General features: G+C 48.9%; 1 protein-coding gene across 2 annotated transcripts; it reads left to right on the top strand.

Annotated features, from left to right (window-relative positions):
- Window positions 1-26,920, top strand: Asic1 (acid sensing ion channel subunit 1). 2 transcript variants are annotated; one of them, XM_046436029.2, is made up of 12 exons: window positions 1-123; window positions 993-1,370; window positions 2,202-2,397; window positions 21,172-21,322; window positions 21,924-22,051; window positions 22,338-22,488; window positions 22,800-22,856; window positions 23,298-23,451; window positions 23,910-24,001; window positions 24,520-24,599; window positions 24,676-24,780; window positions 24,922-26,920. In XM_046436029.2, exons 2-12 carry the CDS (start codon window positions 1,009-1,011, stop codon window positions 25,024-25,026), a joined length of 1,581 nt encoding a protein of 526 aa, XP_046291985.1. In that variant the 5' UTR covers window positions 1-123; window positions 993-1,008; the 3' UTR covers window positions 25,027-26,920. The 2 variants fall into 2 exon arrangements, with proteins under 2 accessions (XP_046291985.1, XP_046291983.1); XM_046436027.2 differs by lacking the exons at window positions 1-123; window positions 993-1,370; window positions 2,202-2,397 and adding an exon at window positions 17,508-18,488.
- Window positions 26,921-26,953: the final 33 nt, after the last annotated feature.

A 26,953-nucleotide genomic window follows, 5' to 3' on the forward strand; every position in this document is an offset into this window, starting at 1 on the left:
GCCGCGGCGGCCGCCCGCTCCGGCTCCGGGCCATGAGCCCCTCCGCGACTCGGCGCTGAGCCCACATACGGCCCCGCGCCCCAGGACCTGCCGCCGGCTCCTGGCTTCCAGAATCCCCCTCAGGTGGGTTTCCTATTCCCCCGCCGTTGGCCGCGGGGTTCCCCAGCGCCCAGAAGCGGGGACTCTCCTCCCCTCTACCTTTCCCCAGCGGCTGGGGAGGGTCGAAGGGTAGGGAGGGGGCGGGGGCCGAGCAGGGGATCTGACTGCAATGGGAAGCCCGACTGGAGGGGGGTGCGTTCGGGGCGGGGACAACTGACTGTCATAGGGAACCGCGCCCCCCCTCCATACATCCACCTCGGGCAACCCGCCACCCCCACCCCTCACCCCAAAGACAGACAGACACACACACACACACACACACACACACACGCCTGCGCCTACATAAGAACTGGAGACACCCCAGGTGAGTACTCAGGCTGGGCCCCTCCCCTTGTATACCCACCACCCTGGGGATTTTCTGGCCCAGGTTTAGCTCCTGGGAGGGAGAGCCCAGGATACCCTTGATCAGGAGAGGAGCTCCTGATCCTAGGTTTAGCCTATCTGGGGGAGTTTTATCTCCAGGATAGGTAGACATTCCTGTCCCAGAGTGACCCCACATCTCGAGGGAACTCCTGTGCCTTCCTTGGGAGCATCAAGACTTCCCTCTCACCCTTCAGTGACTATCTGGGGTCTCCTCTAGCCTAGAAAGATTCCCTGGGAGAGCATTCTCTTGGCCTCAGCTGACCCCCCAAGCCTCTATTTGGAGGAGCCTTGTCCTGGGACAGGTCCCTTAGCCAGACACTTCTCGCCTTGAACACTAGGGAAGTCTTCTGCCCCAGGAGCACTGACCTCTGGAGATGGGGATTCTGGATGGACACAGTTGGAAGGGCACCATGTGCACTCTTATCTCAGGACAATAGCAGACTCTGTCTTTTCCCTGTCCTCCCCACCAGGATCCCCTAGACAAGGATGGAACTGAAAGCCGAGGAGGAGGAGGTGGGTGGCGTCCAGCCGGTGAGCATCCAGGCCTTCGCCAGCAGCTCAACGCTGCACGGTCTGGCCCACATCTTCTCCTACGAGCGGCTGTCCCTGAAGCGGGCACTGTGGGCCCTGTGCTTCCTGGGCTCACTGGCTGTGCTGCTGTGTGTGTGCACCGAGCGTGTGCAGTACTACTTCCACTACCACCACGTCACCAAGCTCGACGAGGTGGCTGCCTCCCAGCTCACCTTCCCTGCCGTCACGCTGTGCAACCTCAATGAGTTCCGCTTTAGCCAAGTCTCCAAAAATGACCTGTACCATGCTGGGGAGCTGCTGGCCCTGCTCAACAACAGGTGGGTGGCTCCCACCCACCCTTGCGCCCTGCTTATGAACATGGGGATTCTGAATGGACAGCTGGAAGGGCCCCATATGTGCTCTCTCTCTCTCTTTTTTTATATTGGGGATTGGACCAAAGGATGCTTTACCACTGAGCTATATCCCCAATCCTTTTTATTTTTTATTTGAGACAGGGTCTTGCTAAATTGCTAAGGCTGGCCTCAAACTTGAGATTCTCCTGTTTTAGCCTCCTGAGTCTCTTGGATTGCAGATGTGTGCCACCACACCCAGCCCCATATGTATTCTTATCTCAGGACAGTGGCAGATTCATCTCTTAGTCAGGGTGCTTGCCTCTCTACCCTACCACAGAACCAGCCAACCCAGCCCTCTAGCCACCCCTCAAGCCTGCCACTCATAGCAGATAAGTTGGGGCACTGCTGAGCACCTAATTAAGGCACCTAATCTCTGATTCCAGGATAGTCCAAAACAGTGCTACCATTACCCAGCCTGAGTTAACATTGGTACTCTCTGGAGTGAGATTTTCCCTCCTTCCTGCCACTGTGTTCTGATCTCCTCATTTAGGACAGACCACCTTTAAAGGGTAGAGACTATATTATAAAAGCCATGGCTGCCACTTTATCCATGCTTCCTCTAACCCATGTACTGAGATGCCCAGATACTTCTGTCTTCTCAGACTACATGTGGCAGGCCCTCTAGACATGACCAGCTCTCCTTCTTTGCCTATCTATGCCCAGGGCTGATCCCGGGGCTGGATGCTATCCCCCACAAGTAAGGGATGGGCACTGGTGGTTGTGCTGATCCATGTGCCACTCACCCCCGGGCTCCAGGTATGAGATACCAGACACACAGATGGCCGATGAAAAGCAGCTGGAGATATTGCAGGACAAGGCCAACTTCCGCAGCTTCAAGCCCAAGCCCTTCAACATGCGTGAGTTCTATGACCGAGCAGGACACGACATTAGAGACATGCTGCTCTCCTGCCACTTCCGGGGGGAGGTCTGCAGCGCTGAAGACTTCAAGGTGGTGAGTCCTCTGCTGTGGGGTGTGTGTCAGCCTGGCCTTCAGTGGAGGAGGAGACAGGGAGCGGGCCAGGGCTCTCAATGCTTGCTGCTCTGGGAGAGAAAGTGTGTGTTTTGGGATTTGCTTCTGGAGTACATTTATACCATGTGAGGGCCTGAGCCACAACCTTGCACCCATTAAGGCAGGAAAGAGAACCCACAGTGAATATCATATACTCACACACACCACGCATGCACACATGGCCAGGCATGGCCCTGAGCCCACTATTTACCTTCTGGACCACGGGTGTCAACGTTAGGAGTAGTGATGGGTAAGTTACAACCTTGTTACTCAAAGTGAGGTCTGATAACTGTCACCTGAGAGCTTGAAAGAAATATAGTACCTTGCCACCCCACTTCCCAGACCTACTGAATCAAAATCTGCATTCTAAAAAGGTCCCAAAGTGATGTGAGTGTACAGTAAGTTTGAGCATTGTGAAGTATGGGGATTAAGGGAAGCTTCCCTTTAAATAGCCAGACAGGTCCAGGTGTGGTGGCTCATGCCTATATCCCAATGACTAGGGAGGCTGAGGCAGGAGGATTGCAAGTTTAAGGGCAGCCTCAGAAACTTAGTGAGTCAGGCCTTCAGCAACTTAGCAAGGGATTGGGGAGGTAGCTTAGTGATAAAGTACCACTGAGTTCAATTCCTTAGTATCCTTAGTACCAAAAAAGGAAGAAAAGAAATAAGTAATTTTCTCTGTGTCATTCTCACCCTCACCCCAACCTCATATACACATGTGCACACACACACACACACACACAAGCTGTCCAGTTAGGTATCCCCCTTGCCAGCAAGAGCCACAGAGCCAGAGTCAGAGGTAATCAGGATGAAAATGGAAATGCCCCACAAATGCTTGCACAGATGTGATGGCCTCAGGTCAGTACCTCAGGTGCTAGAAAATTGACTTTGGCATCTGATGTGCTAGGTTATCCTAGGCAAGTCACATATATTCTTTAGGGTAAAGATCCTCACAGAGAAGCCAGATGTGGGGGTTGCATTTTTGAAATCCCAGCTACTTGAGCGGCTAAAGTAAAAGGATTGCTTGAGCCTAGGAGTTGGAGGCCATCCTGAGAAGTATAATGAAACTCCCAGATCAAAACCAAACAGCTAGCTGGGCACAGTGGTACTCATCTGTAGTCCTAGAAGGAGCTTGAGGAGCTTGAGGAAGGAAGATCGCAGGTTTAAGGTTAGCCTGGGCAATTTAGTGAGACCCTATCTCAAACTACTGAGGATGTAGTTCAAGGGTAAAGCACCCATGGGTTCAATCCTAAGTACCAAAACAAACAAACAAACAAATGAAAAAAAAGATACACACAGAAGCTGGAAAGAGGCCAAAGGACCTGGAGGCATCTATAAATAACTATAATCCCAAATGGAAGGACAATGTTTGTAACTCTTCAGAATGCTTGCTATGCTCTCCCAATCCCTTTGATAAATAACCGTATTATCTGTGTTTTACAAATTCACAGTCTGAGATACAAAGAAGTAGGATAATTTGCCCAACCTCACTAGCTGATTAATGACAGATTCAGGATTGGAACTCATGTCTCATTAAGTACTAGTGCAGTGTGCTTTTCTCATTAGTGTTGCTGAACCTGAATTTCTCCTGTCCACCTCCAATTCTGGCATTGCTCTTTCAAAACCCAGGCTCGGGGGCTGAGGTTGTGGCTCAGTGGTAGAGCACTTGCCTTGCATATGTGAAGCACTGGGTTCGATCTTTAGCACCACATAAAATAAATAAATAACTAAAACAAAGGTACTGTGTCCATGTTCAACTAAAAAAAAAATTAAAAAAACAAAACAAAACAAAAAAACAGTCTCCCCAGGATCCCCTGCTCTCATGCCTCCTCCTAATTCTCCATTCTCAGATCTTCCCCTTTCTCCCAACCCATTTCCTCCCCGACTTCCTTGCTTCCTTCTAGCATTAAGGAAACATAGGCTGCATATGTTTACGTAAAAAGGTTAGAGCCATGATCATATGTAGTGTTTCCTCCTGAGGTTACACAGGCTTCCCACTCTCTTGTTTGTTTGTTTGGTACTGGGAATTTAACCCAGGGGCACTCAGTCACTGAGCCACATCCCCAGCCTTTTTTATTTTTTCTTTTGAGACAGTGTCTCTCTAAATTGCTCAAGGCCAGGTTAAATTGCTGAGGCTGGCTTTGAACTTGCAATCCTCCTGCCTCAGCCCCAGAGTGGCTAGGATTATGTGTGTGCGCTGCACCTGGCACTTCCCAATCTCTTTAAGTCCTGTTCTGCAGACCAGTTTCATGGGCCTTTGTCAGTCCTGTTGGACAGGGGTTATATGACCACACTCTATTCTTTGCTAAGCCAAGCTGAAAGGGAACTTAGCCCAGGTACAAGAGCACTTCCTTCTCTTTTCCTTCTTCATAACAGGAGAGTCCTAGATTTCCCAGAGCTTCAGACCAGAGGGTTCCTAAGCTCACAAACTTTGTTACAAGAAACCTAGAACTGGACTGGGGTTATGGCTCAGCAGTAGAGCACTTGCCTCGCACGTGCAAGGCCCTGGGTTTGACCCTCAGCACCAATAAAATAAACAAATAAAATAAAAAGTTATAAAAGAAAGAAAGAAAGAAACCTAGAACTATAGGTGAAGGTGGAAGCAAAATTCAGAATCCTACCCTTCTCCAACATACCCAAGATACAACAGAAGGGACTACCAGGAAAGAGAAAACCTATCAACTGGATGGTTTATAATGTTGGATATAGGAGGGAAGTGCTTGACTAGACTTGGGAAGGTGTTAAGGTATAAAGTTGGAATACTGTTAATCCAGAGAAAGTATTCAGTTGAATATCCATTTGTCTGTCATGTCCAGAAAAATTTCAAGTGGCAATGCTAAGATGTTTGGTTCATAGTAATGGAGATACTAAACTGTAATTGGTCCATGTTGTCTGAGGGGGAAAATTCCAAGCAGTCAGATGGAGATATGATTGGTTCACAGAGTCCTGTAGCAATCTGAATTCTTCCTTCTCCTGAGGAAAAAACCTACAGGGTAGCGCTCTGCAGGTCCAACTGTGGCACTTGTTGATTCTGGGTTGTAAGGGAAGATCAAGTTTTTTTGTTTCTCAGTCCATGTATCAAAGACCTAACCCTGGTCTGGCTGGACCCAAAATCCTCAGCCTATCCTTCTACCCTTTCTGGTTGCCCTCAATGCCAGCCCTTTTCTATGTCAAGAGCTCTACCACTTCTGCTTGTATGGATATTTCTACACAAACAGGAGTCTGGTTTTGAGTACCTGTCTAACATCTCCGAGGTGAGAAGGGACTGACAGGCCTTCTTCTCTGGATCCCCAATCCTAAGGGATTCACACATTCTTTGCTTTGTGTTCCACCCTCTCTCCTCTCCTTGGTCTCATAATTAGCATGTTTCCTCATTCATGCCATTCTCTGCCAGGCTCAGATATCGGGATGTGAATCTAGCCTCTGAATAAGTGTGGCACTGGCAGAAATCATCTGATTATAGGGTCAGAGTTTAGGGGAGACTGTCTTGGCATCTTCTGCAGCCTTAATAGCAGAGGGCCTTAACTGGGGGTCCCTTGCTCAAAATGTTTTCAAAATACAGTATGCATGGGCACATGCAGACTCTTCTGTGATGTTTCCAAGGGCAACACTCACCCAAACAGTAAGAACTCGCTCCAGGAGAATGTTTTGAGAGATAATAGAGGATATCTTCTCTGGTCCCCAAAGACCCCAGCTTCCTTGATGAGAATCTGTAGTAACATTTTCCCAGATTTGCTTTGAAATCCAGCTCAATCTCAGGGAATAGGGGTCACAGACTGTTGGACCAGTGTCCATCCCCCAGGTGTGGTTAATTGTGGGGAACCTGAGCTAAATCTGGGAGAAATGAGTTGGAAATCCTTTGCGAATGGGGGGGTAGAGGGAAGTAAGGGAAGTATCCCCAAGCAATCCCTTTGGGTGGGCCTCAGTAGCTCCCTCCTGAGCTACCAAAAGAGCCAGAAAGCCCAACCACAAGGACCCCTCTTTCTGGGCCATCTTCCCAGTGGGGTGTCTGGTTGCCAGGGCAACAGGGTCTGAGGCTCCTTTCCCACCTTGAGGCTAGCCAGGCCAATGCAAGGCAGGGGTCCTATGGAGGGGGGCCAGGGGCGCAGATGTCTGCTGGTGTATGGGCGGGGGCTGGGGAGTGAGCACAGTCGCAGCTGGTGCCAGCCTCCAGCTGCACCTTATCTGTCCCTGGCAGTGGGAGCAGCGATGTGGCTGGAATGCTGAGCAGCATGGAGGGGAGGGGGCTGGCAGATGGTTGCCCAGTCTGCCCTATGCCACCCCCCTCCTTCCAGCTGAGACCCAGAGATTTTGCCTGGGTTGTGGGGATGATGAGAGAAGCAGGACTGCATGTCTGGACCTTGAAAGAGGACTACGAGGGTAATCAGTGCAAATTGTCAGGATGGGGGGTATTGTAAGAACTGCAGTCTTTTTAAAAGGGCATGGAACTGGGGGACAAGAATCCAGAGGGGACAGAGGAGTACCCCAGGACCCTGGAGTGAGGGGCAGAATCTTCCAGAGAAAATGTGGAATAAAGGGGGTGGATGCAGGGGGCGGGGGCAGGAATCTCCTGGAGCACCTAAAGAGGCGAGATACTGACACAAGAGGCTATGTGGTTGGGTGATCCTAGGGTCCCGTAGGGAAAGAGAAAGGTCATCAATAAAGTAATCAGAGCCAGGGATGTCAGGGCCCAGGGCTGTGCCCTTCATTGACACTCCTCACCCCCATCCCTACCCCATAGTAGCTCAGACCAAGATTCAAAAAGGCCCAACCTTATTACCTGGTCCTGTTCTCTCTTGCTAAGCAGAGGGCGTAGGAGCTGTGGAGGGGAAAGGCTACTGTTTGGACTGCAGTGCAGAGAGGAGGACCTGACTACCCTACCCATGGGTGTCGTGGTTTTCAAGGGGGTGATTTGGGAGGGGAAGATGTGCAGAGGCTCAAGTGGAGGAGAGGTGCTCTGCCCTAGGAGTTTGTGGATACTAATTCCCTCCTGCCCTATCCTTCCCATCTCTCTCTTCTCCCTGGGAAGGCCTGAAGTGAATAGAAGGGGTTGGAGAAGAGCTGAGCAGAGCCAGTTGCAGGAATCCAGGGACCCTGGGCTGGTGTCTCTTTCTTTTTCCCACACAGATTTCCACAAACATCCTTTGGGTAACTTAGTTTCCTCTTCTTTCTCCCCTCCTCCTGCTTCCCCACCCCAGCCAGTTCTTTTAGACTGCTATCAGCTAAGAGGCTACTCTAAGCTAATTGATCTCCTGGCTGTTGGCTAAAGTAATAGAGAATTGATGTAAATAAGTAAGTGTCTCTGGAGGCAGAGACGGAAGTGGAGGGCTCCAGAGGGAAGTGATTCTGGCTGCCTAGCCAGAGGACAACTCACTTTTTAGGTGTGACTACTATACCCCAGTGTGTCCAAGAGGCAGAGGGGAGGCTGCAGAGAAGTCAGGAACATTCTGCTGTGGGTGGAGTTTGCTTCTGAGTGTGCTTCAACTTTTTGGAAAGCAATTTCAATTCCGGGGGGAATGTGAGGGAGAGTGAAGATTCCTGTGAGGAGCTGGGATTGTGGGAGTGTCAAGCTGCACAGGATTCATTCCTGTGATGGACAGGGCCACTTCTAAGTGCCAGGTTCTATGGTGGGGTGGTGTGGTGGTGACAGGCAGACCCAACCTCTACTCTCAGGGACTTAGAAATATTCAGGTGGAATCCACCCAATTTCCCCAGCCATTCTCAGCTACTCAGACAATTCCAGCGTTAAAGAATATGCTGGAAGCTGAATTGTGAGGGCGCATGCCTGTAGTGTCAGTGACTTGGGAGGCTGAGGCAGAAGGATTTGCAGGTGCAACGACAGCCTGGGCCACTTAGTGAGACCCTGTCTCAAAATAAAAAGTAAGGGGTTGCAGTTGTGGCTCAGTGGTAAAGTGCTTGCCTAGCATGTATGAGGCACTGTGTTCAATCCTCAGCAACTCATAAAAATACATAAAATAAAGGTATTTTGTCCATCTACAACCCCCAAAAAAATTTTAAGTAAAATAGGGGTCTGGGGTTGTGGCTCAGTGGTAGCCTAGCACAAGTGAGGCAGTGGGTTCCATCCCCAGCACCACATAACAATAAATAAATAAACAAAATAAAAGTACTGTGTTCATTAAAATAATGATGAAAATGAAAAATAAAAAGGGCTGGGAGTATAGCTCAATGATAAAGTGCCCCTGGGTTCAATCCCTGGTACCATGAAAAAATAAATAAAACTGCCCATGCCTGCCCCACTCTACCCTTCCCAAACAATGAACCAGCCAATTCTCTCCAGCAAGGCAGGATCATTTTCCTGCCTTTGAACAGACCCTTCAGGCATAAATCTTCCCTCATTTGTCTGAGTGTGGCTGCTCCAGAAGTTTCTATCCTCTGATAGAGGACTTTCCCAGTCAGGACCTTTGGGTAAGCATTCCAGGAGACTGGGAGACAGCAAGAACAAGAAATGAAGCCTACTTAGCTGAAGAATGGGAGTAGACATTAGGAATCCTGGGTTCCACTTTGGGTAGAGTTCCAGGTGACTTCATTTCTCAGCTTCTATACCCAAATTCCTATGAGGAGGAGAGGCCTAAGGGAGTTGTTAAAGTGTCCTTTGTCCAGGGGCACCCTCTCTTTCAACCTCTAGGAGAGGGAACCTCTAGGGCACTCTGGCCAAGCCCACCCTAACCAATATGTATTATGGATGAGCTGTGCCAAGTGACCTGAACACATGTATCAGACATCTTCCCCACAGGATATTTAAAAAGTGAGCATGAAACTTCTGTGTTCCCTTAGAAAACTATAAGAACAAGCCAGGTGCAGTGGCATATGCCTATAATCCCAGCGACTCAGGAAAATCTCAAGTTTGAGGCCAGCTTCGGCAACTTAGCAAAATCTTTAGCAGCTTAGTGAGACCCTGTCTCAAAATAAATAAATAAGGGTTGGTAATGTAACTTGGTGATAGAGTACCATAGGTTCAATTCCCAGTACCATGGAAAGAAAAGAAACTGTGAGAACAGAGACTCTGCTGCTCCAGGCTCTCCATACCCACTCTAGGGGGAAAGGAAGGGCAAGCTGTGATCTCTTGGAGATTCTATGAGTTTTCGGAAAGCACACCCATGCCCACCCCTCTCATCTGCACATCTTCTTTGTGGCTGACAGTCCTAGGACCTGAAGGTAGGGTTTTGTTGCTTAGTGTTTTATATTTTAGTTGGTGTGTTATATCAGTGTGCCAGGCTAGGAAGTCTTCCCAGGGGAAGACTGCTGCAGTGGCCTTGACCATGTACAGCAGCCAATTCAGCCTTCTCAAATCATACTCATTGCATGTGTGCCCCAAGGGAACAAACACACATGTGCACCTCCATGTGCATGACTGGGGGAGAACATAGATGTAGACTAGCATGTGAAGTGGATGTATGTGGCTGTACATAGAACATATGCAGCTTGGTGCATGGAGCTGTGGGAGAAAGCTTTTGTGCAGACAAACCTCTTGTATGCAGAGCACATACCAGCAAAATTAATCATCTCTTTCAGCCATGCTTTCAAATTTCACAGATTCCCTTTACTTTTGCTACTCATCATTCTGGAAGGTAGGAAGATATTTAATATCTTCATTGGAAAGATAAAAAAAAAACTGAGGCTCAGAGGCATGTTATGTGACTTGTCTAAGACCATGCAGCCAGTATATAACAAAGTGAGGCCTCGACTTCTGATCTTCCAAATCCGAGTTCCCTGTATGTGGATTCAGGAACAGGAATGCATGTGGTGGATGAGGTTGCTCTGGGCTCTCCAGCTGCTCAAGCTGTGTGGTGAGACAGGAAGGGAAAGAAAAATGCAGAGAAAAAGACCCTAGGAATCCCAGTCCCTGGGTTGAGTATGCCAAGTCTTTGGAGTCCTTTGACTTTTCATTGCACCATCTGGCCAAGTCCCAACCACTGGCTTTTTCCAGGGTGACACCAGGGCAGCCAGGATCTACTGGAGGAAGTTGTACACCAGGGTAGCAGATATCACATTTCGATCATGATCATGATCAACATCCCTAAAAGGGCTTGCAATGCTGCCTGGCAACCTCAGTGTGTTGTTCTGGTCAACTTGCTCTCCCCAGTGATTACTGTAAATTTCTCCACTCTTCTCAAACAGTCAGTCTTCCTAGCTTCTCTCTCACACTCAGCAGACAACCTTGCTTTCTACTTTGCTGAGCAAACAGAAGCCTCAGACACGATCTCCTTCTTCCTCTGGGTACCAGTGCCTACAAGGGAACATCCATCTTATCTAAGATAAAATCATCCTACTCTTTTCTGATCTCCTCTGCCTTTTTAGAAACTTTATCCAACTGATTCTGCCTCTCCATCCTCTACAGACAGACCCTCCTTCTCAAGTGAAACCATCCCATCAACAACGAAACATGATTAAGATACTCCAACTTAAAAATAGATGCCTAAGTCAAGTGTAATGGCACACCTGGAGTCTCAGCCATTTGGGAGACTGAGGCAGGAGAATCACCTGAACCTAGGAGGTTGAGACCAGCTTGGGAATACAGCAAGACTCCATCTCAAACAAACAAAAGCTTCAACAACAGCTACCACTTATTGAGCACTTACTATGTATTAGGCTTTGGGCTAAGATAAAAACCCAAACTCATAGGGCTTTCAACTGCACTCTCTCTCTTCTTCCCCTCACAAAGTTCTAAAAAGTGATGTGTATGGTCATGGTCCCATTTCCTAATCTCCAACTCACTTTCTGATCTATTCCAGGCTGCCTTTTCACCCACCATTCCTCCTAAATGGTTCTATCTAAGGCCATTAGTGTTTTATCCTTGATTTAATAGCATTTGAAATAGTTGACCCCACCCTCTTTTTGAACTACTCTTTTGACAACCAACTTTGATTTTCCTATTACGTAGAATCATTCCTCTGTCTCTTTGCCAATTAAGTGTTGTCTCTATTCAAGGCTCAGCCTCAAGTTTTCTTCTTCTTTCAAATCATAGAGGTTCCAGGTGTAGTGGCTCATGCCTATAATCTCAGCAACTAAGGAGGCTGAGGCAGGAAGATCACAAATTTGACGCCATCCTCAGCAACTTAGCAAGGCCCTCAGAAACTTAGTGAAACCCTGTCTACGTGGCTGTAAAACCAATGTGATACTGCAATCTGTACACGTGGAAAAAAAAGAATTCATACCCCACTTGAATCAAATGTATGATATGTCAAGATCATTGTAATGTTTTGAGCAACTAATAATAATAATAAAAAGAAACCCTGTCTAAAAAGAAAAGAAAAAAGAAAATTAAAAGGACTGGGGATGTATCTCAGTAGTAAAGTCCTGGGTTAGATTTCCAGTACCAAAATGATGATGAGGAGGATAATGATGAATTTGATGATGATGATAAATCAATGTAAAAGTACAGCCTGAAGAATTTTTACACTAGTATATCTTACAATGTAACATCTACAAATTATGTTGGTGTGTATTTACATTCATGCCAGAAAGTTCCTTCAGGCCCTTTTCTAGTCAATACCAACCCACAAGAGTTAGCCACTATTCTATCAGGATAGATGTTTCATTTATTCTTGAGCTTCTTGGAGTATATGTATCTCCATCCAATATCTACTCTTTTAAATTTTTTTTAGTTGTAGTTGGACACAATATATTTATTTATTTATTTTGTGGTGCTGAGGATTGAACCCAGTGCCTTGCACGTGCTAGACGAGTGCTCTCCTGCTCAGCCACAACCCCAGACTTCCAGTATCTACTCTTTTGTGTGTCTGTTTTTGCTCATCATTATGCCTGAGATTTAGTCATGTTGTGTGTAGCAAAAATTGGCTCTTTTTAAACACTGTGTAATATCTCATTATATGTATACACCACAATTTATTTATGCTTTCTATAGTTTGGGTTGTTAGCAGTTTGGGGCTCTTATTAATGAAGCTATTGTGAACACACTTGTTTATGTTTTTTGGTTGACATATACACTCACTTCTTTTTTTTTTTTTTTTTCTTTTTTTTTTTTTTATTTTTCTTTTTAATATTTATTTTCTAGTTTTCGGCGGACACAACATCTTTGTTTGTATGTGGTGCTGAGGATCGAACCCGGGCCGCACGCATGCCAGGCGAGCGCGCTATCGCTTGAGCCACATCCCCAGCCCTACACTCACTTCTTTTGGCTGTAGAACTGGTTAAGTTATAAGCTATGATTCTATTTAGCTTTAGTGAATGTTGCCAAATAAGTCCTTTTTTCTATTTTTTAAAAACTTTTTATTCTATTCTTGGGCAGTCTCATCTTCACTCATGACTCCAATTATCTTTTACATACTGACAACTGCCAAATATATGTCTCAGTCCAATTCTCCCTTCCTAGCATCAGCCCCAATGGCCAATTTTCCACTTAATCTCTCTATTTGGATGTCCTCAAGGTTTCTCAAAACCAGCATGTGCAAAACTAAACTTGTCTTCTTATCTCTCAAACAGGTCCTTTATCTTGTCCCTGATCAGTCTAGTAAGCCACCTCACTGTTTCAGGTACATAAACTCCTACTCTCTGTCTCCCTTACCTGCCTTGGTAGGACCTGCCAAGTCTTGACAAGATCCGACAGTTTTGCCTCCTAAATATCTCCCCTCTGCCACTCTGTTCCACACCACCCCTCAAATCCATCTCACTGGACCCCTGCAATAGTTTCCTAATGAGTCTTCAGCAGCCCCTCTGGCTCTTCTACTCAGCTTCCAGAACTGTCTTTTTAAAACACAGCTTTGATTGTTTGATATCTCCATAGGGAGGTCCTCCATTGTTATTGGACCAGAATCCTTACCTTAAAGACCTGCATGATCTGAGTGCTGCCTGCTTCAACCCAGTTCTCCAGATACACTTGCCTCCTCTCAGCTATCTTTTCCTGAGGCCTTTGTACACATTCCATTTTCCTTTTGGAACCCCCGGCCCCTTCTTTATTCTTTAGCTTGCAATTCAAATATCACTCTTAGAGAAGCTTTCCTTGATTTCCGCAGTCTGGGTCAGGTCCCTCTATTCTTTGCCTCATTGAACTACATAATTATATTTATTGTATTTATCATAGTTTTCAATTAAATATTTATATTTGTGACTTTTTAAACTGATATCTCTCTCATTAGACAGTGAGCTCCATGCAGGCAGGATGTGGGCCCATTATATCAATGAGTAAATGAAGAAGGAAGGAATTTAGAGAGAGGTGACCTAATTCTAATATTAAGCCCATTACTTGTTGTCATGAGACTTGAACTGGTTTCTGTGGCTCAGCTTCCTCACTTGTCCAAAAGTTATGAAGTTACTCAACCAACTTCTTTGGTAGATTGTATAAGGATCTATACAATCTACCAATCTTCCATTCTGGTGAAGCCCCAAGAAATGTCAGTTGAATACTCTGAAACACTGCACAGATCAGAAAGAAGCTGGGTATGTTGGCATATACCTATAATTTCAGTAGTTCAGGAGGCTGAGGCAGGAGGATCACAAGTTTAAAGCCAGCCTCAGCAATTTAGTGAGACTCTGTCTCAAAATAAAAAGGGCTGGTCTGGGGCTGTAGTTCAGTGGCAGAGCACTTGCCTAGCACGTGTGAGGCACTGGGTTCAAGCCTCAGCAACACATAAAAATAAATAAAATAAAGGCATTCTGTCCATCTACAACTACAAAAATACTAAAAACATAAAAATAAAAAGGGCTAGTGGGGGCTGGGGTCATGACTTAGTGGTGGGTGCTTCCCTAGAATGTATGAAGCACTGGGTTCAATTCTCAGCACTGCTTATAAATAAATAAAATAAAAGTCCATCAACAACTACATAAATATAGAAAAAAATGTAATAAGGGCTGGGGATGTGGCTTAGTGGTTAAGTGTCCCTGGGTTTAATCTCCAATATATATATATGTTGGGGCCTCACCAGAAGGAAGACCAGACAGACACAGTTCAGCCTCCAAGGGCTGTGAGTTTGGTATGACTGTATACCTTTTCCCAACACCAACACCAAGATCTACCATATATATATATATATATATATATATATATATATATATATATATATAGAGAGAGAGAGAGAGAGAGAGAGAGAGGGGGGGGGGGGGAGAGAGAGGGAGAGAGAGAGAGAGGGAGGGAGGGAGGGGAGGGGGAGACAGGGAGGGAAAGAAATTCAGAAAAAGACATAGTAAGTCAGAAACCACTTCGTTGTCACACACAGCTGAAGAGTACTGATAAGGAGTGATATAGGGAAAGGACACAACCTTGGACAGAGAGTTCAGAATTGAGTGTAGCTCTCTGTGTGTGTATGTGGGTGGGTGGGTGTGCTCGTGCACAATTGAGCACCTCTCCTGGGGCCCTTTGTGTTGCCTGGGGTTTGGGTATGCCCCCTGACAATTTCCTCACCTCTCCTTTCCTGTAAAACTTTGGCTTTGTCTCCTTGGTTAAGGTTAGGGTGAGAGAGAACCTTAGAAGAACAAGAATACCGAGTATGGAGGAGGAAGCAGCTGGGTGTGCATTTGTGTAGCAATGTGCAGGAGTGTGTGGTGAATCTTCTTGTTGGTGTTGGGAAAATGTATACAGTTAGACCAAACTCACAGTCCTTGGAGGCTGAACTGTGTCTTTCTGGCCTCCATTCTGGTGAAGCCCCAAGCTGGAAGCTCTCCTGCCTTAGTTTCCTCCCTCTGGAAGTCCAATCTATATCCTCTTCCAGGACATCTCAAGGAAGGGGACAATGCCCTCTAGTGGTCAAGGAACATATGGGCAGCTGCAACTTTCCCAGCCCAAGCCTCAGCCTCCCCCCAAAATCCACTTACCCCTGAAACACTTCCTGAGAAGATGCAAGGCAGGAAGAGTTTGCCCTCTGAGAGCGAAGGTCTGGCAGGCAGGAAGAAAATGCCCACAGAGCAGGAAACAGAAAAGCAGCCCATGAATCCATATAGGAGAAACCTGAGGACAACAGCTGAAGGTGTGTGTGTGTGGGGGGGGGGGGGTGTCTCTCTCTTCCTCTCTGCAGTGACTTATCTTTGATTACTCTGGTGTCCTTGGTCTTTTCTCACTTCCTGTTCCTCTGCATGGTCTCTGAGTCTTGATCTTTTACTCTTCATAGGCTCTGCTCTCAAGGAGCTCCTGATCACTATGCATGCCAGATGGGCCCTGAGCAGAACTTGACCCTTCTGTTTATTCCCTTGGCAGGTACTAACTAATCCCTGTAGAGTCAGAGAAGGCTTCTTGGAGGAGGTAACATATAAGCAGGTCTTGAAAAAGGAGTAGGAAGCCAGGTACAGTGCTTTGTGCCTGTAATCCCAAATTCTTGGGAAGCTGAGGCAGGAGAATGGCTTGAGTCCAGTTCAGGGCCCACATGGCAATATACTGAGATCCTTTCTGGATAGGAAAAGAAAGGAAAATAAGTAGAAACTCTCCAGATGGAGTCCAGGGAAGACACGGGACTGCAGATAAGCTTAGTGTGGTCTGGGAAAGGTCATGATGGGTGGATGTGGGCTGAGGTGGAGGGACAGTGGTAGAAAGTAAGGCTGAAGCTTTACTGTCAGCTTTGTAGGTCCACCTGGGGGAGTGAATTTTACCAAGAGGCACTGGGGAGTGAAAGAAGGTCTTTAAGCAAGAGAATAGTCAGAGTCTATTAGTCTAGTCCATAGCATGGACTAAAAACAGGGAGAAACTGTTGAGAGGCAGGGAGGTCACTTAGGAGGCTATTGTTTAGGAAAAAGAGTTTGAGGTCAGTCAGAGGACAGTGTCATAAAACTGGAGAGGGGCCAGACCTCAAGCCTCCTCTTCTGGGGCCTCTGTGTCCCTGGCAACAAAGCTAAGGCCAAAGGTTGCACAATAGTCAATTCTGCTATAGCTTGGAAACCTGCCTCCCATCCCCAACTCACTCCAGGGGCCATCTGGCAAATGGGGAAGAGGCTATTAGATAGTTAAGGAATGGGAACTCCCAGGTAGACCTGTCTAGCTCCCACTGCTCCTCCTCTGGCCCCGAAGAGGAAGGGTTAATCTGCTGTCTCTCTCTCTCTCCCTCCCTACCCTTCCCTCAGGTCACCTTCTTGGCCCTGGAGACTAGGCCCGAGGCTCAAGTTCCTCAACCAGTGGCCCTGGGTAATCAGAGCATAGAGGGGCCAGCGGATTGGGGGAAGAGGGCACCTCAGAGATAGAGGGATTAGGAATCTGCAAGGCTGAGGGTTTGTAGGTTGTTTCCCAAAACTCCCTACCTGACCCAAGACCCTCTATCTCTGCATTGATCTCAATTTTTTCCATGCACTAGAGAACTCCTGGAACCCCTCTTCTGTACTGTTTTGGGGTGGGCAAGCTGGGAATATAGTGATGATCTGCCAGCAAGCTTTTCAGCTGCAAGAGAGAGGATACCTTCCTCCAGTGCCGGGAAGTGGCCACAAATGAGTCTGTGGTCAGGGAGAGACTTCTGCTAATGGAACCTGAGTTAGCCCCACAATCCACAAAATGGGGTAGGAGAAGGAAAGGGACCTAAGTGCAATTCAGCATGGGGGAGGGGTGCTGGCCTAAAGTAGAGCTGGAGGTCAAGGGATAAAGGGGGTCCAGTACTAGCTGGAGGGAATTTGGGGTTAAGGGGGTGATGACAGGGAAATTGGGGGCTTGGGAATAAGTAAACTGGGATCAGGACAGTGACTGGAAGGTAACTGAGGATCAAAGGATTGATTAGAGAGGAACTGGGTTTAAGGGTAGATTGAGAGAATAGGGGATCAATGAAATGGGGGGAAATTATGGGTCAAAGGGAATTAGAGAGGAAGTAGAAGTCTGAGAGAATATCTACAGAGCATGAGAAGCTTGGATATTCCAGAGGAATAACTGGACTTGGGACAATAAGGGAGAGAGCCAGAATTGGAATGGGGAAAGTGAGAGACATGCTGGGGAATAGACTGGAGGGTGAGAGAGCATGCATGTGTGTCCTGAGGGAGGGTGGGGACTGTTACCAGCTGAGATCATCCTGCAGTGGGAACAAAGGACTGTGCTGGGTCCCACCTCACCTGGGGAGGGGATATCAAGAGCTCCAGCCCTAGGCTTTTCCAGGGTTTCCACTCTGTCTTAACCCTCTAGGTCCTGCTGGAGCCAGTGACAGGAAAGGGGCTCGTGCTCCCCTCCTGTCTATCAGCCTTCCTTTCTCACTGCCATCAATTATTCATTAGCCTTCCCTGGTTGGGCAAGCTGGTCCTCCTCTCCATGCTCCGCCCAGCTTAGCTACACTGCCACAGAGGCCCCAGTGAGAAAGGACAGCCAGCCAGGCAGTGCAGAACTAGCTGAAGGACTAAGTGGCTGGCCCCTCCGGACCCTGCCTGGGGTCATATCTCCTTTCCTCTGGCACCTCCCTCTTTCCTTCTGCCAATCCTCTGGTGTCAGAAAGTCCCTGGAGAAGATGCCAATCCAGATCTTCTGCTCTGTGTCATTCTCCTCTGGAGAGGAAGTCCCAGGGTCCTTGGGAGATGTCTGGGGTCCCCATCATCACCACCAGCAACAGCGGAACAGCTCAGAATCCGAAGAGGAGAAAGAGAAGGAAAAGGATGCATCAAGGAACGAGGCCATCAAGGGGGATTCACCCGTGGATTTGGTGGCCTTTGCCAATAGCTGCACCCTCCATGGTGCCAGCCATGTCTTTGTGGAAGGGGGTCCAGGGCCAAGGCAGGCTTTGTGGGCTGTGGCCTTTGTCCTGGCATTGGGTGCCTTCCTGTGCCAGGTAGGGGACCGTGTTGCTTATTACCTCAGCTACCCTCATGTGACCCTGCTAGACGAAGTGGCCACCACAGAGCTGGCCTTCCCAGCCGTCACCCTCTGCAACACCAATGCTGTGCGGCTGTCCCAGCTCAGCTATCCTGACTTGCTCTACCTGGCCCCCATGCTGGGGCTGGATGAAAGTGATGATCCTGGGGTGCCCCTTGCTCCACCTGGGCCAGAGGCTTTTTCTGAGGAGCCCTTTAATCTTCACCGTTTCTACAATCGCTCCTGCCACCGGCTGGAGGACATGCTGCTCTATTGCTCCTACCGCGGGGGGCCCTGTGGCCCTCACAACTTCTCTGTGGTGAGTGGGGGTCCATGCCTAGCATAACACCCTGAGATTGTCTGCTATGGCTCTCCTTGACTGTCACCTCCTGGGGCTGAGGCTGGTATCTGTGCAGTGCTCCCATCTGGGCCAGAGCTCACTTGGGAGTCCAGGGTCTGGAACTGGAAATATTCCCAGGTCCACACCAGTACTGCTCTTCCTGTTAGAATCTTGAAATATACTTGTCCTAGTCAGTAATTAGCTGGTGCCCTGAGGCCCCTGATATTTTCCTGAATATCCTCCAGCCTCACTTGCCCTTCCCCAGACCCCTTCATGGTCTAGCAGTGCCCACACCTTGCTCTGTGAGGACAACATTTGATCTGTTGGTGGGTGGCTATATCTAGCTATTTTGATTATCACCCCTGGACTTATGCTGGGGAAGGAGCCATCTGACCTCTGGAGGTGCAGAAGTGGGTGGTGAGGAGTTGGTAGAGGGGTGGAGGCAGCCCCCATCTCCACCCGCTGAACCACTTGTCAGCATCTTCCTCCTTAATTGCATCCTTACTTGGTCTTCTGTGCTTCTATGGAAGCCCATCCTCCACCCACTGTGTGTGTGTGTGTGTGTGTGTGTGTGTTTCAGAGAGAGAGAGAGAGAGAGAGAGAATAACAGGTCACCTCTAAATTAAACCCCTTCCTCTCTGTTCTAAGTGGCAGGGACGTTCTTCCCAGAAGAAGCTCTCACTGAGAGTTAGCTTCCCCCTTGGACCTCCCACCCAGAAGTCTGGGGCCTTCCCTGATGAGGGACCACCTGCCACACTGCCATTTCTGCCCTCTGACTCTCCAGCCATCTTCCAGTTCTTTCTGACTTAACTCTTCTCTGGCTTCTCCAGGTTACAGATAAGATACCTGGCTTTTCCTCCCCCACACTCTTATCCCTGATTCCCCACCTCCTCCCTAGTGTAAGAGCAGGTGGGTGCCATCTCAGACTATGTAATGACTGAACACACATAGGGGACCTTGATGTTTTGGCCACTTGACCTCAGGAAGTCCAGGAGATACAGGACTGGGACAAGAAAAGAGTCAACCTCTCTCCTGGGAGCCCAGGGGTAGAGCAGACACTTCTTATCCAAAACCACCAGGTGGCAGCAGGGATCCATTGCTCTGTAACCCTGCCCTCTCAGCCAGGCAAGGTTGGGGCTCCCAAGTCACCTCAATCAAGGTATGTGCATGTGTGTCCAGCTAAGAGCTTGTAGCTTCGTGTCACAAGAGCTGGTGGCAGAGTTGGGGAATGAGGAGCCCTCATAATTCTCTCTGTGCTTTATCATTAGATCTCACCCACAAAATGGGGGAGAGCAACATGTTCTCTCTTCTGGAAGAGGTGACAGAGGCTATATGAGGAAGGGGCAAAGACTATTTTCTAGTGACCCCCACTAGACCTGCTGCTGGAATCTGGCCTGACACTCTTGTCTACCCCTTCTTGGGCCTTCTCTGAATCTTTGTGACTCACTTTGTGGACTTTGTCACCATCCAGCAGTAGTAAAAGAACACCCATCCAATTTATGGTAACATTCAGGGAGGCCACTCTACTTTCCACATCTGTGTAATCAGAGGTATGAAAAAGGTTGTAAGGGGATGAGGAGTCAGGAGCTCCCAGGGCTGAGATTTCTTCTAAGGCCCTCATAGCTCTATAAGAGCATTGCCAATATGCCATGCCTTGGGGCTTAGTCCTGAGTGCTGGGTGACCATGGTCCTTAGCATGGTAACTGGGGCTTTCAGGTTCTAATGATAATAAATAGGACAGTGATGGACATAGGGGGCTGATGGCTAGAGGAAACAGAAAAGCTTTGGTTTGGCGGTCTTGGGTTTGGGGGCATGTCTTGGGGAGAACAGGATTTCTAATGTCTGGGGTGAAATCCAGAAGAAAAGAAGATCTATCTCAGAAGGCCCTAAGGATCTGGCAATGAGAAGATCCTGGTGATGGAGGTGTACATGGCAGAATCCTAAACAGAAAAAAAATTGCCACTTGATGGTTCAAGTGCTACACATTGAAAAGACTTTAATAAAGAGACTGTTTATGGAGCTGTGGGAAGGATTAAGAAAACCAATAAGGTTGGGGATATAGCTCAGTTGGTAGAGTGCTTGCCTCTCATGCACAAAGCCCTGGGTTCAATCCCCAGCACCACACACACACACGCACATGCACAAACATACACAGAGGAAAAGAAAGAAAGAAAACCAATAAGAGGGCTGAGGCAGCTACCAATAGTGGGAAGTTGTTATCACTTCTAGGCTAAAGGGCCATAAAAGGAAACAGTTCCATCCTTCCTTGCAGGATTTATAGTCACGGAAGGTCTAAGCCACTGGAAGCATTACAGAGGGGTGAGGGATGGGGAAAGATCAGTACCCCAGTCCTCTCTCCTCCTGCCTTCTTCTTATCCCTTACTTGTGGTTCTCATTGACCAAGCCTAACTGAAGCCCATTCAGGTGGAAAAGGAGCTCAGGCCATGTACCCCACAAAGGTTAGCTTCCCACTGCACAGAGCAGGGAAAAGAAGGGTGGAGAATAGATGGCAGAAGGGGACAAATGGAGAATGGGCTACATAGGAGGAACTGTTCCTGGAGGGTGTTGGGATTCCAGCTGGGATGGGGGTTGTTTGGGGACACTCCTCAGTTGGTAGTAGGTACTGGCAGGACTCTCAGACTCTCTATTCTCCCCCCACCAGGTCTTCACACGGTATGGAAAGTGCTACACATTCAACTCGGGTAGAGATGGGCGGCCCCGGCTGAAGACCATGAAGGGTGGGACAGGCAATGGGCTGGAGATCATGCTGGACATCCAGCAGGACGAGTACTTACCTGTATGGGGAGAGACTGGTATGTTGCACCCCTCATACTCCCCATACTTCCTGGCCCCAGCCTCCACTAGGGCGCAGGGCACAGGGTCCTTCCCCTTCCTCCAAGGATCTCACCATCTGTATCTCTGACTTTACCTGACATCCCACACTCACATTTCCCTCGCTCCCCCTTCCTGGCTCAGTTACTCTCCAAGGTAACCAGCCATCCTCTTCCATCAGCGGCCGCCACTCACTCTATAAATAACTCCCTCTCTTCTTGGGCTGCCTGCTTGTCTGGTCTCAGGGGGCCGTGGGGCAGAGAGAGATGGGGAGAAGGGAAAAAAGGGAGGAGGAGAAATGAAGAGTATCTGAAACAGTGACATTTTAGGAAAAAGAATGTGAAACACCAAGATGTATAGCAAACACCAGGTAAGAAAAGAAGCATGTAGGAGGCGGGGGTCATTGCAACAGCATGGAGCTGGTAAACCCAGAAAGCAGCTAGGGGTAGCCTAGGACCCCATAGAGAGCTTACCTACCAAATAGACACTGTGCTTATTCCCAGGAGAGGCAGGATGTCCTCAGCTCTGAAGGGGATAGGAACTCAGAAGCCCTCTCAACTCACATACCCCTCATTCCCATAGACGAGACATCCTTTGAAGCGGGAATCAAAGTACAGATACACAGTCAGGATGAACCTCCTTTCATCGACCAGCTGGGCTTTGGTGTGGCCCCAGGCTTCCAGACCTTTGTGGCCTGCCAGGAGCAGCGGGTGAGAGAGCCATTGAAGGCTGGTCCTAGGGTGGGGTGTTGAGGGGTCAAGATGGAGTGGTGGTGGTCAATAATGGGAGGAACAGGTGAGGCAGGACCTTTGTGGTAATTGGGATAGTTAGAAACATGAATGATCTAATGAATGGGTATATTCTACAAACTGCAAAACTTCATGGGCTGCGGAGGGAGAGGGGCAGAACTCCTGAGTTCTGCATCTTGTCAAAGAAGTACAAGGTGACTCAGGGAGAAGTCATCACATTCCCCCAGCTCCCCGGCTCTCCCAGCAGCTCATCTACCTGCCCCCACCCTGGGGCACCTGCAAAGCTGTTACCATGGACTCGGATTTCTTCGACTCCTACAGCATCACTGCCTGCCGCATTGACTGTGAGACACGTTATCTGGTGGAAAACTGCAACTGCCGCATGGTACACATGCCAGGTCAGGCACCAAGTCTTCAAGCACAATCCTGGGGGCTTGCCCCTCACCTGCTCCCCATCTATATCAATCTCTCTAGCCTACTGCATTCTTTGCCCTCTAGCTCTTATCTCTCCAATCTCAGTTCCAGCCTTTTCCAAAAAAAGTGGGTGAAAGGGTCTAGGAAGGATGGACTATCATGGAGGGTCATTTCCAGGTCACACTGGGGACTGGCTAATCCTACTGTCCCATCCTATCCATCTTCCACCTTATATGCCACTACCATCTCATGCCCCCTAATCTCCATCCTGCCCACTGTCTTCTCTTCTCTGTAGGGGATGCACCATACTGCACTCCAGAGCAGTATAAGGAGTGTGCAGATCCTGCCCTGGGTGAGTGCCCCTACCCTGGGGTAGTCACAGAAAGGGAAGGAGGTGCTACCAGCCATATGCACAGGGTTTTCAGACCAAACTCCAGAAGCTTCCAGTAACTACTGCACCACGTTGCACCCTTACATGTATCTGATTTTAAAGCTAAGAATAGTATCTTCAGAAACCCCTATGAAAAATAAATGGAGATCACCTGGGAGGGGCCTTTACATTCTTTCATCAGCACTTCAGCTGGTTGACCCTAAAGGGTCCTCATGGAATGACATATAGGATTTAGAAATACTCACGCAAAGGCTGGGTGAGGATCATCAGCACAGAGCAGTCACAAGACCAAGGTGAAGAGCAGATCAGGAAAAGGGGGGTGGGTGGCAGGGTTCCTTTGGGCAGGACCAGGATGTTCATGCTGGGAAACTCAATCAATGCCTCTCACCTGGCTGGGTACAGACTTCCTGGTGGAGAAGGACCAGGAGTACTGCGTATGTGAAATGCCCTGCAACCTGACCCGATATGGCAAGGAGCTGTCCATGGTTAAGATCCCCAGCAAAGCCTCAGCCAAGTACCTGGCCAAGAAGTTCAACAAGTCTGAACAGTACATAGGGTAAGGGATCTACTGTACAGGGAAAGGCTCTTGGGCAGGGACTGTGGAAGGTAAGAATGGGCTTTGATGGGGGACCAGCAGGCAAGAAGGAGCTAAGATAATCTGAGGATGGTCCAAGAGTTATCAGAGTATGAGAGTGAGAGTGTGGAGTGGAGATGGAGGGAAGATCAAGCCAGAATAAGCAATGGAAACACCCCTTTTTCCTCCCTCCTTGTTTTATCCTCTGTATTCATCCTCATTTCTGTAACTAAGATCATATCACACTTGCCAGTACATAGAGCATCTTTTCTTATATGCCATTTAATTTAATCCTCATAATAATTACAAAAGGCAGGTATCTCCATCAGCATCTCATCTTATGGACATGGAAACAGGTTTGGAGAGGGTAACTTGTAAGGTTTCCTAGCTAGTAAAGGGTAGAGATATGACTTAGGTCTTCTCCCCCAATCTTTATGCAGGGAGAACATCCTCGTGTTGGACATTTTCTTTGAAGTCCTCAACTATGAGACCATTGAGCAGAAGAAGGCCTATGAGATTGCAGGGCTCCTGGGTGAGCTGCTCATGATACCTGTCCCCTTCCCATACCACAGGCATGGCGTGGCTCCCTACTACTCAAAGCAGGGTGCTAACTCATCCCATCTTCAGGTGCTTTTCCCCAAACCCTGTTGTCTTGATATGTAGTGGGGGAAGGTAGTTGAGCCTTCTCTTAGGGCAAAGTGGAAAAGACAAGCCCGTGGGTATAAGGGAGGGGTAGGGGTGGAGGTGCAAACTATTTCATATGCCTCTGAAATTGATCCAGACACTAAGAGTGTTGGTGTGTTTTTGTAAACAATTCTTTTTCCTGAATAATACCTGTTTATATTAGAAAAGTAGGAAAAGACAGAAAAGCATGGAGAAGAAAATAAAAATCCTGCCAGAATATGGCTTTGTGATCCTTCTGCATGAAGGCTGCCACTCCCTTTGAGAATATGGCTGGCCTGCCCCACTCCAAGCCCTACTGCCCTCACCAAGTCCTGACTCTCTGACCCCGCTCCTACTCCCTTCCTACTCCACCACCCCACCCCGCAGGTGACATCGGGGGTCAGATGGGGCTTTTCATCGGGGCCAGCATCCTCACGGTGCTGGAGCTCTTTGACTACGCCTATGAGGTAAGGGGGCGGGGTAGGGTGGGAGCCAGGCGAGAGGCGGGGTTCCAGCCCGCCCACCCCACCCCACCCCTCGTAGGTTATAAAGCACAAATTGTGCCGAAGAGGGAAGTGCCAGAAGGAGGCCAAGAGGAGCAGTGCAGACAAGGGCGTGGCCCTCAGCCTGGATGACGTCAAAAGACACGTGAGGAGCGAGCAAGGAGGCGCCCTCCAGGCCTTCCCTTCCCCCACCGCCCAGAGCCATCACCCCTCCTTTGCCTCCACAGCACCTGTAGCAACTTATGGCCCTTCCCGTAACCACTTCCTGTTTTGCCCCTTTCCCTAGAACCCGTGCGAGAGCCTCCGGGGCCACCCTGCCGGGATGACTTACGCTGCCAACATCCTACCTCACCATCCGGCCCGAGGCACGTTTGAGGACTTTACCTGCTGAGCGCAGGCCACTCTACCAAACGCCTAGGCGGGGAGGGCTAGGAGAGCAAGGGGCCCCCTAGCTGCCTCCGCATCTGTCCTGGAGACTCACCCACACTTCTGGGGCAGTCCTTTCCTCTTGTCTCTGATGAGGAAGGGTGTTGACTATAGCGTCCTCTCCCTGCCTCTTATCCCATTCTTTTTATTTTAACAAAATTAAACTAATCTAAAAACCTGAGAGAAAGGGGCAAAGGACCTTGGGCTGCCCCCTCTCTGCTCCATGCTGCCTCCCCTAGCTCCCAGCCTAAATTCTTGTCTGTCTGGCTGTCTGTCATCCTGAGTGTCTGCCTACATTCTGCTGCCTCCAGTCACCAAAGCCCCCTCCTATTGAGGGGTGGAGGGGATCCTTGGGGTCTGGAATTTGGCCCCAAATCAGAGAATGTACTTAAGGGGAAGGGCTAGTGGGAGGGCTTCCCCAGCCTTAAGAGACCCTCTCAGCCCAGTTATTCCCCGAGTTTCCAGGCAGGAACTAGAACCCCAGCCTCACTCCCTCACATAATATGGAATCTCTAGCAGGTGGGGGATCCCCTAAAGAAGTGGAGATGGGGACAAGATGTGGCCCTGGTGCTGTAGGCCACATCCTGATACTTACAAGTTCAACCCCACCCCAAAGCTGCTGGAGAGAAATCCCAAGAGGTAGCCTTCCTCTACATCCCATGGAAGACCTGGCTGGTTAGCTTCCAGCTCAGGGAGAGGGGCACTGGTGCCTGACCTCACTGGTCCCTCTCCCAGAGGCCCTTGCAGAGGGCCACATCCATAAATTTTCTTATGGAACTCTCCCAAGTCCTCTGCCCCAGCTTCATTTGCTTCTTTCAACAACCTCATCTGCATTTTCTATTTCTATATGATACAGACTCTATATTGCTATATCTCTGTATATACTTTCCTCTAACCCTGTCTGTCTTCACCCATTCCCTCTTGTCTCTTGAGATCCATCCTCCTACCCAAAGTTCCCCCTTCTGTGTTTATCCCCCCCTTCCCAGTCTTTGAATGCCTTCGCCTGTATAAAGAGTTGGACTCTCTCCCCTGGTGTCTGTACTGTGTACACACATCCCTCTGAGAAGCACAAGGAGACGACACGCGCATTGTAACCTTCGCTCTGTCTCGGTGGCGACATAAAGGAAGCTGTGAATCACAAGCTCTGCCTCGTTCTGGCCTCACCCTTTCCCCCCAACCTGGGCACCTCTGCCCTCCCTGTAGCCTTAACATTCCCTTCCCCTGCTCCACCTATCCCAATGCCCTTTGCTTGACTGACTGTGGCCTCCCCAGGCAAGAGGTTGCTACAGAGGTAGCCTCCACCCAGGGAATGGAGAGCTGGGCTGGATATTAAGCCAACAGTGTCAGACACAGAGGGAGGTGGGGATTGGTGACTCCCACAGCTGGGGCAGTGGATGTCCACAGGTAGAAAAGCTGAGGTCCTTGGTCAGTGACCCAGTCCTGTTCCCTCACCTTATGCCCAAGCCAACCACCTACATTTTCTGATGAGGCAGGGTTTAGTAGTGGGAGGAAAGAGGCAGGCCTAGAAGAGAATTTGAAAGCTCTGCTCTTCTGTCCCTCCCTACCTTAATGAGAGACAAGTGAGGTAAAGGGCCTGCCCCTACCCCCTCAACCAGGCACTCCTTCTAGGCCAGAGCACCAACCCATTTCCAGGCCTTCTCTGCCCAGCTGTCTCTTGGTCTCCAATCCCAGAACAAGATCTGTGTGCAGGTCACCTGTGCATTGGCCTGGAGCTGGAGTGTTTCTTAGAGATTTGACCTGCCCCGAGGGAAGCAGTAGCAAGGCCAAGAAGTGTACACTGGATAGGGGAACAGCAGGCAGGGCTGGGTGACGCATGCCTCTGGTCTAATAAACTGGGTTTCAACCATGTCCTCTTCAGTGTTGTTCTTTTT

This window comes from Marmota monax, unplaced genomic scaffold (assembly GCF_021218885.2).
Source record: "Marmota monax isolate L192 unplaced genomic scaffold, Marmota_monax_Labrador192_F-V1.1 WCK01_AAM20220418_F8-fsc00012, whole genome shotgun sequence".
Taxonomy (NCBI): Eukaryota; Metazoa; Chordata; class Mammalia; order Rodentia; family Sciuridae; genus Marmota; species Marmota monax.